Raw genomic sequence first — 19,438 nt, 5'->3', positions numbered from 1 at the left:
AGGGTTAGTTCACCCCAAAATGAAAATTCTGTCATTAATTACCCGCACTTATGTTGTTCCAAACCTTCGTTTATTTTCAGAACACAATTTAAGATATTTTGAAATTCGAGAAGTCCATATGACATCAGTGGTTCAACTGTAATTCTACGAAGTCACTAGAATACTTTTTGCGCAAAGAATTAAAAAATATCGACTTTATTCCCCATTTTTGTCTCCACTGCATCACTTGTGGACGCGCACTCATGAGAGCACCCCAACGCATGCATGTGGCAGCGCTGACCTGGATCAATAGATTTCAGTAGCTTTCATTACAGTTGAACTACTGATGTCATATGGACTACTTTGTTGATCATTTTGGTACTTTTCCGAGCACTGAACCTGGTAGTACCCTTGCTGTCTATGGGAGCCCTGGTGAAAAAAACAGCATATGCTGGTGGGTATGTCTTGATGCTGGGATGCTGGTTAGGTAGGTTTTGATGCTGGTTTATACTGGTCCTTAGCTGGTTTATGCTGGTCCTTAGCTGGTTTATGCTGGTCCTTTGCTGGTTTGTGCTGGTCCTTGACGAGCAACATGACCAGCATAAACCAGCAAAGGACCAGCTTAAACCAGCATCAAAACATACCTACTAGCATATGCTGTTTTTTTCACCAGGGAGGGTCAGAGACCTCTCGGATTTTATCAAAAAAAATCTTAATTTGTGTTCTGAAAATTAACAAAGGTTTGGGACAACATGAGGGTGAGTAATTGATGACAGAATTTTCATTTTTGGGTGAACTAACCCTTTAAATTGTAATCATATTTCACTACATTACTGCTTTTATTGTATTTTTGATCAAATAAATACAGCCTTGGTGAGCATAAAACCTATTTCACAACATTAAACTACTAAGATTTGCATTTTTCTTGTATTAACTTGAAATGTTTTGTACTGATCTTTTTATTCTCGAGTCCTAGAGTCTGGAGAAGCTAAGATCACAAAACCACACTCCATTTTTCCTTTTTTATGTGATACAAAGAGTAATGCAGCACATCTCAGTGTGTACTTTTGCTCTTTCAGAGATTTTTTTCTGACCTGCCCTGAGAAAGATGTCCTCGCTACATTACACTCTAAAGAGACACACTCTTCATTCTCATTTCCAGAGCCTGAAGACTTCCAGGTCATGATTCATTTCAGTAGTACAAACCTTGTTCTCTGCTAAGGCACAAGTATCATCTCTTTCTTTTCACTCTGTAATGGGTGCTAGACATCAGAGCCAGACGTTTCTTATTTATTTATCTGTTTTTGTCCTTTTCTTTCCCAGGTCTTCATTCTGTTTTTAGCCTCACTGTTTTACCAGAAGCAATCACGTTAATGTTGTAAAATGGCCTTACTTTCACAAGGTGAGAGGTCTCCATAGATTTATTTTCATGTTTTTGTATTTACTTAAGGCCACTTAGAAGCCTTTTCTGGTAAGTACAACCTGCCACGACTCAAAGATATTGCCAAGTCTGACATTTTGTCTGAGATTGTCCTTCTTTGAACCCATCAGGCTGACTTGTTATCATAAAGTAGTCATTAAAACAATTTGCACCTCAGGTTTCTCTGGTATAATCACAGAAATTTGGCCCTGATTTGAATAAGTAACAATTTTAGTTCTTAGACTAGGTGTGTTTTTTAAAAGCTGTGATGACATTGAGGCAGGGGATTAAACAACTCGTTGCTTTTTCATGTGGACATAATGGCCTTTTTCCCGTACATGCTGTGTCCTTGGATACACCTGTTGTTCTAAAGGTTGCTAAAAACAATTAGAAACACATTTGTTTGTGCTATTCAAGGAACAGTTCATGCAAAATTCAAATTTGGCTGAAAATTTTCTCACCCTCATCCAAGATGTAGATGAGTTTGATTTCTTATTGAACAGATTTGGATAAATTTATCATTACATCACTTGCTCACCAATGAATCCTCTGCAGTGAATGGGTGCCGTCAGAATGAGAGTCCAAACAGCTGGTAAAAACATCACAATAACCCACAAGTAATCCACACCACTCCAATACATTAATAATAAGCCAATTTTTGTTTGTAATAAAACAATCCATCAAGTCCTCTATTCATAAGTACTATTTTCAATCGAAAAGACTCCAAAACTGTTATAAACAAATATGTTGGTGGATTTTAATCTAAGAGGACAACATATGATGGATGTTTTTGTTTTTGTTTTTTGTTTTTTTACTGGAGGAAGCATTATTGTGGATTATAGACTCCTATTTTTGGCCAGAATCCATGGTTTGAAGTTAAAAACTTCTTAATGATGTATTTGTGTCTTATAGACACACAGCTTTTGATTTTATGAGATGCTAATTGATGAACTGGAGTGGTGTAGATTACTTGTGGATTACTGAGATGTTTGGATTCTCATTCTGATGGCACCCATTCACTGCATACATGGGTGAGCAAGTGATGTAATGCTACATTTCTCCAAATCTGATGAAGAAACAAACTCATCTACTTCTTGAATGGTCTGAGGGTGAGTACATTTTCAGCAAATTTTCATGTTTAGGTGAACTGTTCCATTAAAAGTTAAACTTTCCCTACTTCTCCTATTGTTAATAAAAAATAAAAAAAAAAACAGTTTGTAATGTACGTCTTTAAATTTGCTGCTGCTCAATCCAAAAACCTTTCCGATCTCCTACTTTAAAATTGTATTTTAAATAACTAAATGTAATGATAACTGTATAATTAATTTAATTGATACCATCAAAGACAGAGCTGTTTGCAGGGACCTGCACATACTGATATTATTTAAACATACAGTATTCATATTGCACAACAGCATCTGTTAAATGCAAAATCTGTTTAAGCATTATACTAAACTAGTTTTAACAGTCTTTGCCATGTCTTAGGTTTATTGTGCATCCAAAATCATTGAAGTCATTTATTTAGATTTTCTTTTTTAATAATATATGTATAACTTTGGATTTGGCTCAGAGCATGGTGTTTGTCTCTAGTAACATTCTGTGAGTCTTTAAAGCTTTACATAAAGCTTTCTCATGTGTTTCAGTTTTATAAACTACTGCTGTCTGAGCACTTAAAAGAACAGTAGTGGTTAAGTTTAGTCTCTTCACATAAAAGTCTGCTAATTGCCAAGTTCGATTCAGGCTGAACTTCATGCAAATCCCTTTTATGATCTAAAACTTTATATCCCACTTGTTACAAGAAACATATAAAACATAATCTGTCTAGCTTATGTTTTACTTTTGATGTAAAAGGATGAGGTGCTTTTCCTGTCTAAACGTTCTTGCAAGTGTATTTTGGCACATTGTAAATCATTCTACAAAACAAGTTCCATTTGTCGTCCTCGTGTCATGTATAAAAAAAAGTTTTGCTGTTGTGTGTTTTGATGAAAACAAAGCTATTATTTTATTTGAAGAAATAAAAGAATTGTGTCTTTTTCTTTCTTTTTAGTTATGTACTGTATTTCATAAAAAAGAAGGGTAACAGTTTACAAGATTCCATTTTTTAACATTTGTCAATTACATTAGTTAACATAACTAACACTGAACAATACAGTAACAAATGTATTGTTCATTGTCAGTTAATGCATTAAGTAATGTTCACAAGTAGAACATTATTGTAAGGTGTCTTGACTTGCTTTTCCCATAAAATATAATATTTGGCACTTTATGCAGTTTATAAACATATAAGCATTATTTCATGATAGAATTCGTAAAAACCTTATAAAATGAATGGATAAATATTAACGAAAAAAAACATTTCATACAATATCCCGTGCGTAATGGCACGATTTGGCACTCGCAACGGGTGTTAATTCTCCTTTTATCGGCCCCGGTATGATTGAAAATAGTGTGTTGTAAAATCTATTACAGCAATGGAGTCCATAATCAGAGCAGATGATGTATTATATATATAGGACTGCTATATTGAAGACATTCTGAACAAAGCACGTCTCGCACTCAGCAGACTGATGGGAACTCGCATTTACTGTGGTGAATTCAGAGCGCGCGCACACAGACCGCTCTGTAACTCAGTACAGCTCCGTCAGTGTCCGTGGATTTTCCCAACAGCCGTTATTTACACGGGATGAGCGAATAAACCTGGACCGCTGAGACTATTTTGATTAGTAGATTACGGTGAGTAAAACTGAAGTAGATTTTTGGAAAGAGATTAGAAACATGAAGCATTATTGATGTAATGGTGAATTTGTTTACGAATTTATAAATTCAAATTATGAAAATACTTTTCTCAAGAACTCAAGACCTGTTTATGTACATATTTATGAAGATTTTAGGTTATTTGGCAAGAATGAAACAAATTACTCAACTTTTTGGAAATCTTTGGAGTAGCCTAACATAACGTTGATTCATTTTTTTAGCTACATTTTAGCAGAGCAATTTATATTTAGCTATCTGTCTGTGTGTTTGTCTATCTACACTAATTTAACAAATCAGAAAGTAGCAAGAAAACATGATGTTGATGTAAAAAAAACTGAAAAAAATTTTTTTTTTCTTGTAAATGTGCTACTATAATCTCAGTTTTATCTATAATTTTTAAGGTTGTGTGTTTGTGTATATACCTATATGTATGTATGGAAATTTATTTGAAGAAGTCATCGGATGCCCATTTTCCACAAGTTGATATGATTCTTTAGGGTCTTAATGAAAAGTCTATAATATGCTTTGGTTAAAAATTCTCAATGGTAGTGTAAAACAACACCCTTTTTACCTTGCCAAAATCAGCTCTGCAAAAAAATCCTCTTATTCTGGTCGAGGCTGCTTTAAATGCAAATGAGCTCTGCTCGCCCCGCCCCTCTCTTCTCTCTGTGGAGTGACAAGCCTGTTTACTTTAGTCACGTTTAGCCGCTAAACTTGCTAACTAGCACGTTATTAGGAAAGGCGATCGCAAAGATTCATAAAAAAACCCCTTATACTCACTTCTGCTGTAAGTGAAGCTGGATCATGAATGATTTGCGCGAACATAGACAGATATTTGTAGATCGGGAGGCGCATTCCCTTCACAAACAAACGTAATCTACTGCATCTTTATAGCAGCTCAGATGTCGGGAGTAAATGACGACCACTACGTTTATTATTACATCCAGCAACACAACACCTCAATTGCTCAATTCTAGTCTAACTTACATCCCTGCTCCAGCATCAAAACATGGAGGTCGGACTGTTACAGCTGATCTTAGGTAAGATGCAAATGATGTCAATCAACTATCGTGGGAGTGGCCTCTGTGGGTTTGACGCATCTGAGGCATCTGAGAATGGCTCGATTTGAAAACGGGGATATTATTTTTACAGATTAATTAAAAACCACTGCATGGATTTTTATCATTATAGGGTAGATGTGTACATACACTGCCAACACACATTAATGTTCAAACAGCATGTAAAAGTGAACTTAGCCTCCGATGACCCCTTTAACCATTTTCTTGGTTAAATAAAACATTACTTACACTATCAGAAAGAGAATATTTTTTTTGTAATATTTTTACATGAACAATGTAATCATTATTCTATTTATTAATTAGAATATTTTACATTTTACATTCATTCCAAAATAATGACTCAAGGCAGTAACAATTTAAACAAGATATTTTACTTGTGAACTTTTGTAAATCTGAGTAAATATTGCTCACAGACCTGGAGATTTAGGCCATTTTAAATTTCACCAGTCTGATTACTCACTAAACACTCCCACAGATAGAGTTTTCATGCCATTTCAAGTCTTACTTTTATGTAACAAAGTAGTTACATCTAAGTGTGTGAGTTGTTTACTTACTTTTAAATTAGTCTTCCCTTTAATGCCATTATGTTGTGCATTCAGACTAATCTGCGAACACGCATGAACACAAAGCGGGATTTATCGTATAAACCAATCACAGCCGAAGGTACCCAGTCATATCCAATCATATCACGATGTAGGCTTGACTTCTCTCACGTGACCTTTCCCCATTCATTGTTAATTAGCATCAAACCCACTGCACGCTTTAGGGGATCTGTTAAAACTCAATGGGCTCAGGGGACGCGAGAGAGACGCAGATTCCCGCTGTAACTATACTTGCTGATGTAGCTGTTGGATATTTTTATTTTAGAAAAACGAGTGATTTATACACTTTTTATGTCATATTGTAATATTTGTGTTGTTTTATTTTTTGAGGAGACACTGCCTCCTCAGAGGAAACGCCCCTGATAGATAGATAGGCAGATGGATAGATTGTAGTTTTGTTTAACATAAATGATATCACTAATATTAGTTTGTTTGCAGCGGAGTGTCGATCATGTCTTACAATGGGTCAGCTAACGCTGGATGTGTGGTGTCGAGTGATGTGTGTAATAGCAGCTGTACCAAAACGGAAGTGTCTGTGACCTCGACTGCCATCTCAATGACGGTGGGCATTGTTTCCAACACTCTGGCCCTTATCATCTTGATCAAAGCCTACCGCAGGTTCAGATTCAAGTCTAAAGCAGCCTTCCTCCTGTTTGCTAGTGGACTTGTGGTGACTGACTTCTTGGGACACCTGATCAATGGCTCTCTGGCGCTCTACGTTTACGCCTCACAGAAAGACTGGGAAACATTCGATCCTCACAAGTCTCTGTGTGACTTTTTTGGAGTCTGTATGGCTTTCTTCGGCTTGACTCCTCTGCTGCTCGGGAGCTTGATGGCAGTGGAGCGTTGTATTGGAGTGACCCATCCTCTCTTGCACACCACGGCGTTGGGGTCCCATCACGTCAAGAGGCTGCTGGGTTTGACCTGGCTGCTGGGTCTGCTGGTGGCTCTGCTGCCCCTCCTGCTTCAGCGCTCCTACCAGGTGCAGCGATCCAGAAGCTGGTGCTTTTTCCACCTGCAGGGGCCACGTGATTGGGTGGACGTGCTTCTAACGATACTATTCTCTATACTGGGTTTGCTGGCTCTCCTCGTCTCACTGGTGTATAATACCGTGACTTTTCTCACTCTCCTGCGAAGTAGAGTACAACTTGACCAAGATTATCATCGCCACAGTCGTAACACATCACACCATTCTGAAATGGTCTGCCAGCTTTTGGCAATCATGCTGGTTTCCTGTGTGTGCTGGGGGCCAATTTTGGTAAGAAAAAACATGATTTATGAAAATCATGATTTATAAAACTGAGTTACCTGTTTTTGCAAATTAACTGTATTTTATATATATATATATATATATATATATATATAGTGGTAAAAGTGAGAATATTCACCCCCCTTCCCCTTCAATGAGTAAATAATGAAATCTTAATTCATTTTAATGTCATATAAATTCAAACATTTATATGTAATGAAAATCTAGATGTAAATGTTTAATAATTTTACAAATAAAAAAGTTTAAGTAATTTAATTTTATTTATATTTAATCTTAAATATTTTATATATATTTAATTTATATTTAAATGCTAAAATTAATTAATAATTAAAAAATATATGTTTAAGTTATTAGATTTTTTATTAAAGAAATGCAATTAAAAATGTAAAAAAATATGAAAACATATATCTATATATATATCTATCTCTATACACACATGCACTTAATGTATTAAATATAAATGTAACAAAATATAAATGTATTGTATGTTTAATTTTCAGTAAATGTGTTACTATTAAAAAACAGGTATGTGTGTGAATGTAATTATTAAATTTTTACATTTTTAAATTCATTTTTTATGTTTATATATATATATATAAAATATAGTTATATTTATTTATTTATATAGTAAATTTTATACATGTTTGTGTACATCATACATATATATATATATGTATGTATGTATGTATGTATATATAAAATGTAATGAATATATGAATATATATTCAATAAAATAAATGTATTTAATATTAATTAATATTAATGTTATTTTTTTAAATCATACATTTTTTATTTTAAAAAAAATGCATTTATATTTACTAAAAATATACAATTGGTTGATTAAGCATATTAACAAATCATTTCTTTCTATTTGGAGCTACATATGCACATTAATCATTTTTGTGCCAAATGTTTTATGCATTGCATGGTTTGGTCCCCAGATAACAGGCATCATCTTCAGCCTACAGGATCACAGTGAGGATCAGACATCATATACTCATATGCTGCTGGTTGTGCGCATGGCGACATGGAACCAGATCCTGGATCCGTGGGTGTACATCCTCCTGCGCAAAGCTGTTCTGAGGAGACTTTTTCAGGTGGCGATTAGACTTTGCGGTCCTCGCTTGAAATTTCGGTTCCAGTGGCGGGGCAGCACACTGGGGAGCTCCAGCATGGAGACCAGCAGCTCAGTGACCAGTAGACCAGACTTCATCTGTCTGCACGGACCTTTCCTACCAGACACTGCCATCCAATCAGCTCACCTCCCCTGAAGGGGATATGAGACCTCTATTTGATCATTACATCGGAAAAGAGACTGTTTCAGAGATTCATGAGATGTCTCTAGTAGAAGAAATTTGCATTCATTTGAAGGTTCAGTCTAAGGTCAGTCACAAAGTGGTTTTTATTAGCAGAAATACAATGTGCCATTGCATAGCCTACTGAAGTTTAATCAACCTAAGACATTTGTTCAGATAAATAGCAGGGACTGTACGTGCTTTTAAAGGTTTGGTTTTATAGTCTCTTGCGTCAAACAAGTGTGTTTTGAGACTTAAGCAATCATCAACAAATTTATTTGCTATCCACCTTTTTCCTGAACATGGAAGTCTCACCCGACAGGAACAATGCTTTACATTTTCGGTCTCTGGTGTTTCTAGTCAAATTAACCTATTTCCCGAGACAATAATATAATCTCAAACCTATGAATAGTTTCATCTCTTTACAGTGTCACACTGACCGTCTTGTTTGCAGTAGCTCACCTATGGAGTGAATTTTGTGCCAATATTCATCAAACAAATCCAGCGTGTTGAAAATAAACGCAATCTGCTTTGCAAAGAAAAACTCAACTTTCAAACAAACACAAAGTGATTTGCAGATACAAACTCTATCTGAGAGAAAATGCAGTGGTATTGTGTGTTACAACTGTGAGACTCATTTGCCTTTTTATGAGGGAACTTGATTTTCTCACAAATGCAACTGAGCAACTTCCTTTTCCAAAAACAGCAGATGGCGCTGTCGGTCCATTTACACTAGTCTCCTGAGACCCGAAACACCCGTTTACCTTTTCAGGGAATACAACAGACCAACATGTGTGGGGAACAGGTGAGTTTCTGTCTTACTATGTCTATAATTAACCATTTAGATGTTTTCACAAAGTTGTTACAAAATTGTGCAATAACCTACAGATACAAGCATAGCATCGTTAGAAACTGCAAAGGGTCTACTTTTATTTGTATATAGTCATAATAACAACAAAACAATGTGCTTTTGAAAATAAAGAAAACAAACAGGGTGCTTGAAATGTCTACTTTTAAATAAACCAATTCATGATATATTGTTATTATACACCTGCGTTGTTTTGAATGTTGAACAATTGCATCAACATATGTATATATTCTATATCCCACGATCCAACAGAGGATAAGAAGTACAGAGAATGGATCAGTTTTTATAGGGAAAGACTGCCTAGTTAAATGTTTAGCCATGTCTCTACTGATTTTTGACCTAATCAATCATGTTAAAGGGGTCATCGGATGCCCATTTTCCACAAGTTGATATGACTCTTTAGGGTCTTAATGAAAAGTCTATAATATACTTTGGTTAAAAATTCTCAATGGTTGTGTAAAACAACACCCTTTTTGCCTTGTCAAAATCAGCTCTGCAAACATGATCTCATTCTGGATGAGGCTGCTTTAAATGCAAATGAGCTCTGCTTGCCCCGCCCCTCTCTTCTCTCTGTGGAGTGACGAGCCTGTTTACTTTAGCCGCATTTAGCCGCTAAACTTGCTAACTAGCACATTATTAGGAAAGGCGATGGCAAAGATTAATAAAAAAAAACCCTTATACTCACTTCTGCTGTAAGTGAAGCTGGATCATTATGATTCGTGAACATAGACGGATATATGTAGATCGGGAGGTGGATTCTTTTCACAAACAATCGTAATCCACTGCATCATCAGCAGCTTAGATGTCTGGCGTAAATGACGACCACTATGTTCATTATTACATCCAGCAACACAACACCTCAATCGCTCAATCAGAGATATTCTTGTCTAACTTACATCCCTGCTCCGGCAACGAAACAAAGAGGGTGGTTTTTAAAAAAAACGATTTGAAAAAGGGGATATTATTTTTACAGATTAATTAAAAACCGCTGCATGGATTTTGTCATTATAGGGTAGATTTGTACATACACTGCCAACACAGATTAATGTTCAAACAACATGGAAAAGTGAACTTAGCATCCGATGACCCCTTTAACAACTTTACAGCACTTATTGGCAAATTTCACTGACATTGTAGTACAGGGTCGCTTTGTGAAAACATCTAAATGGTTAATTATAGACATAGTAAGACAGAAACTCACCTGTTCCCCACTCATGTTGGTCTGCTGTATTCCCTGAAAAGGTAAACGGGTGTTTTGACAGCTCCATCTGCTGTTTTTGGGAAAGGAAGTTGCTCAGTTGCATTTATGAGACAATCTGCCTGCACACATTTTTGAGAAAATCAAGCCAAGTTTCCTCATAAAAAGGCAAATGAGTCTCACAGTTGTAACACACAATACGTAGAGTTTTGTATTTGCAAATCACTTCGTGTTTGTTTGAAAGTCAAGTTTTTCTTTGCAAAGCAGACTGTGTTTATTTGCAAAACGCTGGATTTGTTTGATGAATATTGGCACAAAATTCACTCCATACTCAGCTGTCATAGCTAAATGAGCGGGAAGATGACATGAAACGACATGAGGTTAGCTGCACTGAACGCATATATCTTACACACAGCTCTTGGTCGGGGCGAATTTCGCTGGATTTTGTCCACAAAATGATAAGAGGTTACAGGCATTCCTTAAGCTTATTTTTTTATTTATTTTTTTTTTACTGTGCCAGCACAGCTTAGCCGTATGTACATTTTTATATTTAGTTATACTAAAAAAGTTTCAATTTAATTAATTCATTCGATCTTTTTACCCCGTTTTAACATGAAATTCTTTGGAGATGAAGACGAGAGCACCCAAACGGAAGTTAGAAATTAGAATCCATCATGGCCAGGGTTGCCAGGTTTTCACAACAAAAACCGCCCAATTGCTACTCGAAACTAGCCCCAAAAATAACACAATCACATTTTGAGCAGGGTTCCCCTAGTAAAATTAGCATTCCAGGGCCTAAATATGTTATTGGGGTCTTTTCAACCCGCGGCAACAGTGTTAAAATAACCTAATTCCGCGGGAAAACAGCGGACTTGGCAACACTGATCATAGCACTCAGGAAAAAGGTGGATATGGTTTCAAACATTATGTGTTGTTTTACTGTCTCTCATTTACAAAATATATATAAGGTGTTATGCATCCAAGATATAGTGGGTTTGTAAATGTAAACATTACTATTTGCTGCTGTAAAGAGCTGTTTAAGTCCATAATTTGTCTCTGCCAAAGTACTACAAATTAAATGTCAGAATAATGATACAACAACCATATTTGGTACACGTTTATGTGTTATGTTATTAAATTATGAAGTTTGTTCTGTCTATAAATTATGGTCACGGGACAAGTGAACAAGTTTGTCACATTTTTGACCAATGGGAAAACACATAATAAATATGCATGTATATGTATATAACCACAATAAAAAATGTATTTAGTAACATAATCTACGTTACTCATTTTATTTTAGGCAATGTAATCTGACTAACTTTAAGATTATTTTTTTAAACTTGTTTTTAAAAAACTTACCATCAGACGTACCATAATGATATAAAAAAGAGAAATATATTAATTTTTTTAATATCAAAATCATAAAATACATTAAACATTACATTATACATAGGGTTTCCCAAAGTGGGCATAATGTAAGAACTGCAGTGAGTTTGTGATTTGATAAGAAGCTAATAATTAATTAAAGCATAAAAATGTAAAATAAAATGTTTCTATAAAATTATTATTATAAAAATTCTATATAATAATTCTTTTTTTCTTTACCTGCATGTTAATGTGACGATTGTCCATCAGAGAACTGTAAACATGCAAATGTGTGTTGAAATATTAAGTTCAATATTTAAGTTGTTAAATTATAAGTTGAGATATTTCAAGTAAATACTTTAAGAGGTTTGGTTGACAAAAAAAAAAAAAAAAAACATTATATTATATGAACAAACATTAATTAACATGAAAACAATGACATTACATGGATAAATGTAAAAAATGACAAAATCTGTCCAGACTTTATTATTTGTTTCATACTTGATCTAATTACTTGAGAGATGCTATTTTCTGTTTTTTTATTCATGTATATGACATTTGTTAATAAATGGTATGACACAGTAGGATTTTTCACAATAGGGAAAAAGAGAAAAATTAGGTAGAATCAACAAATTATGAATAATTCACTGCCATTCTGTAAATAATATGTAATCATAATACATAAAAAGTAACTGTAATCTGATTATAAGTATTTTAAAATGTAATGTAGCCTACTCTAATCACAAGTATTTCATTTTTTGAAATCTAATTATGTAATCCAGATTACATATAATCAGTTACTACCCAGCACTGTCTGTGTATATACACTACCGTTCAAAAGTTTGGGGTCAGTAAGACTTGTAATAGTCTTTAAAGAAGTCTCTTATGCTCATCAAGGCTGCATTTATTTGATTAAAAATATAGAAAAAAAACAGTAATATTGCAAAATGTTTTTACAATATAAAATAATGTTTTTTATTTTAACATACTTTAAAATAGAATTTATTCCTGTGATGAAAAGCTGAATTTTTATCAGCTGTTACTCCAGTCTTAAGTGTCACATGATCCTTCAAAAATCATTCTAATATGCGGATTTATTATTAGAATGATCAGTGTTAGATAATATCAACTGTTGTGCTGCCAAATATTTTTTGGAACCTGTGATTTTTTTTTTCAGGATTCTTTCATGAATAACAAGTTTAAAAAGTACAGTGTTTATTCAAAATATAAATGTTTTATAACAATGTAAATTATTTATTATGAACTTTTAATAAACTTTTAATTATTAACTTAAAACGCCTTGGTGAATAAAAGTATTAATTTCTTAAAAAAAAAAAAAAAGAAACAATAAAAATGTACTGACCCCAAACTTTTGAATGGTAGTGTATATATATATATATATATATATATATATATATACATATATATAATCTTTATTATATATTATATTATATTATATTATTATATTTATTATTATATATTTAAATTTCTACATTCATGCCATGCATTCAACAGGTTCATGTAACAAGGTCTTAGCTTTGCGTTTCCATTATTTTTAAGCCCGAGCCGCTAGAGGGCAGCATCGCTGTTGTTCGCCATTAAAACAACAAAACAACGTGACGTTTTTAGTCTTTTAGTCTGACCACTTCCGCCTTGTTCATTCAACGCATGCTTCTCTGAGCAGCTGTGTTTATCAGGTCAGTCATGAACACCGTTATGCGTTTATGTTAAATACACTACATCCACGACGATCAGGTTGTGCTTGTCATATGTGTTGTAGTGACTCCGTGCGCGGTGTTTTTGTTGTGATGTGATTGTGAGATGTTTGCGCATGTGTGTTTTGCTGGACTGATGCACTCAGATTATGCACCGTCAGGATTTGTCTTTATTCTCCATTATTGCGACATGTGTGAGGGACAGACACAGTAATCAAGACAGGGCAGTCTAGAATGTTCGTCAAACCGACGACTGAGCGTTTTTTCCGAAATACTCTGATGTATGTCGTGTTTTCATCTCACGTGAAGGTTTGTAGGCTCTGACAGACGCATCGGCAGTCATTCTCTCTGTGTGGATCGTCTGTCACTCTACAACTCTGAAAGGAAGAGCACAGTTTCAGTATTTACAGTTTAGACGTTCACGTACCATTTTGTTTTAAAGTAATAACAACAATTATCGAACATTTATTTTAGACGCATAATGAAAATGTCGTTTCCAGGGCGTCGGTTGTGCAATATACCAAAATATACTTCCCAGGCCTGGTAAAGTCATGTAAATGCGAGTACGTATGGGTCAAAGACAAGATGTCTCATTTTGTCGCCCACAATTACATTTACAAAATGATGTACATAAAAAGCACTTTGAATACAAGTTGTGTCTACTTTACTAAATAATGTTTTAAATAACTTGTTAAAATAAAATGTCAAATTTTTTTATTGTTATTTAGCGTAAGATATTCATGTAAAAAAATATGTGAAAGAAATTTGTTTTTGTGATTGTTAAAGGATTAGTATACTTCCAGATTAAAAATGTCCTGATAATTTACTCACCCCTATCCTCTGTGTTATCCAAGATGTTCATGTCTTTCTTTCTTCAGTCGAAATTTTTTTTTTATGTTTTTGAGGAAAACGTTCCAGGATTTTTCTCCATATAATGGACTTCAATGGTGGCCAATGGGTTGAAAGTCCAAATTTTAGTTTCATTGCAGCTTCAAATGGCTCTACACGATCCCAGACGAGAAATAGGGGTCTTGTCTAGTAAAACGATTGGTCAAAATATTTTTTGTATTATAAAATATTAGTGTGAAGAACTTTAAGCATTCTAAAGAACCTTTTGTGGAACGGAAAGGTTCCGTAGATGTTAAAGGAGAAGTCCACTTCCAGAACAACAATTTATAAATAATTTACTCACCCCCTTGTCATCCAAGATGTTCATGTCTTTGTCTTCAGTCGTAAAGAAATTATGGTTTTTGAGGAAAGCATTTCAGGTTTTTTCTTCATATAATGGACTTGACTGGTGCCCTGATTTTGAACTTCCAAAATGTATTTTAAATGCAGCTTTAAAAGGCTCTAAACGATCCCAGCTGAGGAAGAAGGGTCTTATCTAGCGAAACGACAGGTCATTTTTCTGTAGTTCCACTTATGTTCGGCGTGACCTTTCGACATGATTCAATAGTATGTGAATGTGCATCCCAGAACCTGTGCTACACCAGCTTTCGTGCTTAAAAAGTATACCAGTTTTTATTTAAAAAAAAAAAAAAATAGTCGATCGTTTTGCTAGATTAAGATAAGGGCTGGTATCCTTTAGAGCCCTTTGAAGTTGCATTTAAACTACATTTTGGAAGTTCAAAATTGGGGCACCAATCAAGTCCATTATATGGAGAGAAATCCTGAAATGCTTTCCTCAAAAACAATAATTTCTTTACGACTGAGGACAGAAAGACATGAACATCTTGGATGACAAGGGGGTGAGTACATTATCTGTGAATTGTTATTCTGAAAGTGGACTTCTCCTTTAAAGGTTCTTCATAAAACCATCAATGGCAGTAAAGAACCTTTGTTTTTAAGAGCGAATGTTGAGTGTGAGAAGATATCAGTTTATAGCAAATCTGAACTGGTCAGTTGTAAGGCCCATTCAGCAGTAACGGCACAAAGGAATGATATTTGATGATGAAAACACTGACAGCCAGAATCTATACTGCTTTAAAGAGCTCAAGCATTTAAAGTGGCAGATGACAGCTTCGGCAAACGCTAATAAACAGAATGTTATCATGCACTGGTTTGGACGCTAATATCTTTATCGTTATAGTTCACTTTATAGGGTCATTCCGTGTCAACTCAATCAGAGGTCCCCGGCTCATATTTTTGATTTTGAAAACCAAAATATTTATGCAATTTTCACCTGAGATTTGGAGCCAAATTACAAGGGGGTAAAAATGACTTCAGAAAGATGGCAGCATCATAATGTTATTTTTACACAGAGATTGGTAGGTCTGTTAGTAAAATCTGTTGTTTTTAGCAAAAATTGTTGCATTATATGCCAGTGGTAACCATTCAAAAATGTTTGCATGTCTGTAAAGATACCATAATGCACTTTTAGATATTGGGTCTTAACAAACTCTTTTTTTGGCATCTTCATTTTTAAGGACTTATATGGTTCTTTTCCAGAGATATTGGAATTTCAGTATTGCAAATCGTTAAATTGTAACCATTTTCCATGGTCAAAAACCAAATGTGGGTCAGTTTGCAAAAATATGATACTTCCTTTTAAAGAGAAAGGTCTGAAGAACAAACAGTGTTGAGAATAGAGATGTATCTCGTTTTCTTTCTATCAAGACAACTGCATTGAACGTACCCGAGTGCCATAAATACTCTTGTTTTCCAACGTTTGTTTGCCTGTAACTTAAGAAATATTAAAGATATCGCAATATAATTTTAGATTCTAGTTCTTAATAAACTTTTCTTTTGTATTCCTTATTTTCAAACCCCTACAATGTTCAGTTCCAGAGATATGGGGGCCTCCAATTTTCAGATTGTTGAATAATTCCCATTTTCATATTTCACTTTGTATACAGATGATACTTTATTTAAAGATATGAAGATTAAATAATGTTAAAATTAGAATGATCTTGTTTCCCTTTATAAATATTATAAATATCTAAAAAATATTAGCAAAATCCAAATTGATTGACCCTATAGTTATCTTCTTGGTTTGGACAAGATATAATCTATAGATTTCTTTTTAGGTGTATATTGAAGCATTTGAGTAATGAAGGATTTGTTTGTTTCAGAAGTCAGTATGAACCAAGAAAAATTGGCTAAACTTCAAGCCCAGGTCCGGATAGGGGGCAAGGTAAGAAGTGTTATTACTGAACCCTGATCAGGGATTTTTTTGGACAGTTTTTCTGTTTTTTGTTTTTCTTTTGTCACTCAGTTTTGATTTGTTTTCTATAGGGAACAGCACGCAGGAAGAAGAAGGTGGTGCACAGAACAGCAACAGCTGATGACAAGAAACTCCAGAGTTCATTAAAGAAACTTGCTGTCAATAACATAGCTGGCATTGAAGAGGTAGATCAGTGGCTCTCCAGTCTTTTATTGGCGATCTCATTCTGTCCCATTCAGACAGCATTAAGAAATTCGATCTTGTTTTACAGGTGAATATGATTAAAGATGATGGCACGGTCATTCACTTCAATAACCCCAAAGTGCAGGCGTCTCTGTCTGCCAATACGTTCGCCATCACAGGCCACGCAGAGACCAAACAGCTTACGGAAATGCTCCCGGGAATCCTCAGTCAGCTCGGCGCTGACAGCCTCACAAGTCTGCGCAAACTTGCCGAGCAGTTTCCCAGACAGGGTGGGTAAAGAGGTGGCTTTGAAATAGGGTTGAATTTAGTTTATTGAAGATGCTCACATTTCTATTTTATTGCTTTTCAAGTTCTCGACAACAAAGCTCCGAAAGCGGAAGATATCGATGAAGAAGATGATGATGTCCCAGGTATGAAGTTTGATGTTTTTTCTTACGAGCTGTAAATTGCAAGATGCAGATTGAAGGCATTTTTCTCTCTCTTCACAGATCTTGTAGAGAACTTCGACGAGGCGTCGAAGAACGAGGCAAACTGAATATTGGACCTTCAGTAACTACTGTTCAGGACAAAGTCTCCTGCAGTATTTTTAAATTAGAGTGACAGACATATCATTTCAACACTATCAAGTGAAACCAGAGACTTTTATATCATAAATTGGCTCCAGATCCATCCCTGACCTTCTCCTGCATTTATACAGAAAGATGGATGGTTACATGAATCCTTAACGGGTTATAAACCTTAATCAAGTTGCAAGTTGAAATGCTAGTTTTGATGGCTATGGCTATAAAAATTAGTCTTAATTTTTTTCTGTTAATTAAATAAAAATAAAGCTCATAAAACTTTTCTATATGGTGCTTTGCTTTTCTTGTAGATGCTTGAAGAGATTTCTAATGAAATCTGTAGTAACCTTAGGCTCATTATTATTATTATTATATGAGTAAAATTAACTAGGTTACATCAAAACACTATCGCTTGCTCTTTTTGGCCAAAATGGATTAACAATAGTCCAACACTATCTCATGACCAATTCGTACATATTTTACGAGGAACAATTTTGTACGATTTATCTAGACCCCAGTGACAGGTAGGTTAAGGGGCGGGGTTAGGGGTAGATCATTTGTACAAATTCGTACGAATTGGGAAACTCGTAAAATACGTACGATTTAGCAAAAACCGTACAAGTGAGGTTGTATGAATTTGTACGAATTAGCCACCTCGTACAATATGTACAAATGAGATTGGGTTGAATATTCCTATAGATTTTAAATGATACAAGTTTTTTTCTTTTGATGTTTACAGTATAACAGCCACCTAGAAACGGCATGTTTATGTTAAATGTTAGTAAAGTCATTAATAAAGATGGTTAATGATCATTAAATTGGCAAATGCCTATATTTACACAGATGGTATAGATGCTAACGTAGCGGGGAATTTGTGTGACCAATTTGAACCCAATGCAAATCTGTGTAGTCTGTGTAGTGCAGTCTTTCCCCTCAAAAACTACCATTTACTTGAATTCCTATTAATATCACTGGATTTTGCCTACAAAAAATACGCTAATTGACAGTAAATGTGACTGCACATTAACCATAGCCTTCATTTGAGATCTAGATTTATGCAAAAACATATTACCTAATATTTCCTTAATTTAGTTTTTGACCTATGACCTTTGTTTGCAAACTACCTGTATTTTTATTGTTTTGATTATTTTACAGTAGCTACATTTTCATTACCCTTCAATTTACACGAATTGAAATTGCGAATTAAAAATGCACCCCATGGAATTCAATTTCGCAAGAACTCCCGTGTCGCAATAGTTTTTACGCTCACATGAGGTGGTTTTTCAGGCACTTCGAAAATGGAATATTTCACACAACTGAAATGAAAAAGTATTTTTTTTTTGCATTTACAGCTCACTTGGTGTTCGTAAAAGTCACATGATCATTCTTTAATGTACCTCATACATGATTGCTCACAAGTATAAGTGGCTTTCCTTGCTATTAATGCTTGAATAACCTCTTATTTACACTGCACACATCTGCAGCGCATTACGACATCGATATAGCCATTCTAGTTGATGCTTGTGTTTTTACCAGTCATGGTGGAAGTGCCCCAGAAGCGTCTCTCCATGCTGCTTTGCTAAAGATACACGTCTGTGTCTCCTTTGATTAAAAATAATGGCTAGTGCTGTGGCTGCAATATACATAAACCTACCAACATCAGTTGTCATGACATATCACGAGAGAAAAAAAAACGTATGTTTTAGTCGGATAACAACGCTTAACGGAAACGCTGTCACTTCGACTTACATCGCAAAACTGTTGTGCAAATCTGTAATGGAAACGCACCTAGTGAGTTACCGCGCGTTCACATTTACAGATTCTCTGCAAATTTTCGCAGGTGAATGCGAATCCGCGCGGCTTTGCTGAAAATACACATCTACGTCTCCTTCGATTAAGAATAATGGCTAGTGCGGTGGCTACGATATACATAAACCTACCAACATCAGCCGTCATGACTTAA

General features: G+C 34.9%; 2 protein-coding genes across 4 annotated transcripts; both read left to right on the top strand.

Moving 5' to 3' along the window:
* The first annotated feature begins 4,014 nt into the window (after positions 1-4,014).
* On the top strand, positions 4,015-8,889 carry ptgfr (prostaglandin F receptor (FP)). 2 transcript variants are annotated; one of them, XM_051122306.1, is made up of 3 exons: positions 4,015-4,132; positions 6,278-7,092; positions 8,046-8,889. In XM_051122306.1, the coding sequence occupies exons 2-3, from the start codon at positions 6,286-6,288 to the stop codon at positions 8,373-8,375; spliced, it is 1,137 nt and encodes a 378-aa protein (XP_050978263.1). In that variant the 5' UTR covers positions 4,015-4,132; positions 6,278-6,285; the 3' UTR covers positions 8,376-8,889. The 2 variants fall into 2 exon arrangements, with proteins under 2 accessions (XP_050978263.1, XP_050978262.1); XM_051122305.1 differs by having other exon boundaries at positions 6,273-7,092.
* Positions 8,890-13,432: 4,543 nt separating this feature from the next.
* On the top strand, positions 13,433-17,758 carry btf3l4 (basic transcription factor 3-like 4). 2 transcript variants are annotated; one of them, XM_051122320.1, is made up of 6 exons: positions 13,433-13,530; positions 16,620-16,681; positions 16,783-16,896; positions 16,983-17,184; positions 17,266-17,325; positions 17,404-17,758. In XM_051122320.1, the coding sequence occupies exons 2-6, from the start codon at positions 16,628-16,630 to the stop codon at positions 17,448-17,450; spliced, it is 477 nt and encodes a 158-aa protein (XP_050978277.1). In that variant the 5' UTR covers positions 13,433-13,530; positions 16,620-16,627; the 3' UTR covers positions 17,451-17,758. The 2 variants fall into 2 exon arrangements, with proteins under 2 accessions (XP_050978277.1, XP_050978278.1); XM_051122321.1 differs by having other exon boundaries at positions 13,479-13,530; positions 16,623-16,681.
* The last annotated feature ends 1,680 nt before the right edge of the window (positions 17,759-19,438 follow it).

This window comes from Labeo rohita, chromosome 11 (genome assembly GCF_022985175.1).
Source record: "Labeo rohita strain BAU-BD-2019 chromosome 11, IGBB_LRoh.1.0, whole genome shotgun sequence".
NCBI classification, from domain to species: domain Eukaryota; kingdom Metazoa; phylum Chordata; class Actinopteri; order Cypriniformes; family Cyprinidae; genus Labeo; species Labeo rohita.
The sequence above is the reverse complement of the archived record's forward strand: the minus strand, read 5'-3'. Positions and strand labels throughout refer to the sequence as shown.

Excerpts from the sequence above, each read along its gene's own strand:
- ptgfr (XM_051122306.1), top strand. The coding sequence starts at position 6,286 with ATGTCTTACAATGGGTCAGCTAACGCTGGATGTGTGGTGTCGAGTGAT. Across the intron at positions 7,093-8,045 it reads TGTGCTGGGGGCCAATTTTG|ATAACAGGCATCATCTTCAG; the intron begins GTAAGAAAAAAC and ends TTTGGTCCCCAG.
- btf3l4 (XM_051122320.1), top strand. The coding sequence starts at position 16,628 with ATGAACCAAGAAAAATTGGCTAAACTTCAAGCCCAGGTCCGGATAGGG. Across the intron at positions 16,682-16,782 it reads AGGTCCGGATAGGGGGCAAG|GGAACAGCACGCAGGAAGAA; the intron begins GTAAGAAGTGTT and ends TGTTTTCTATAG. Across the intron at positions 16,897-16,982 it reads ACATAGCTGGCATTGAAGAG|GTGAATATGATTAAAGATGA; the intron begins GTAGATCAGTGG and ends CTTGTTTTACAG.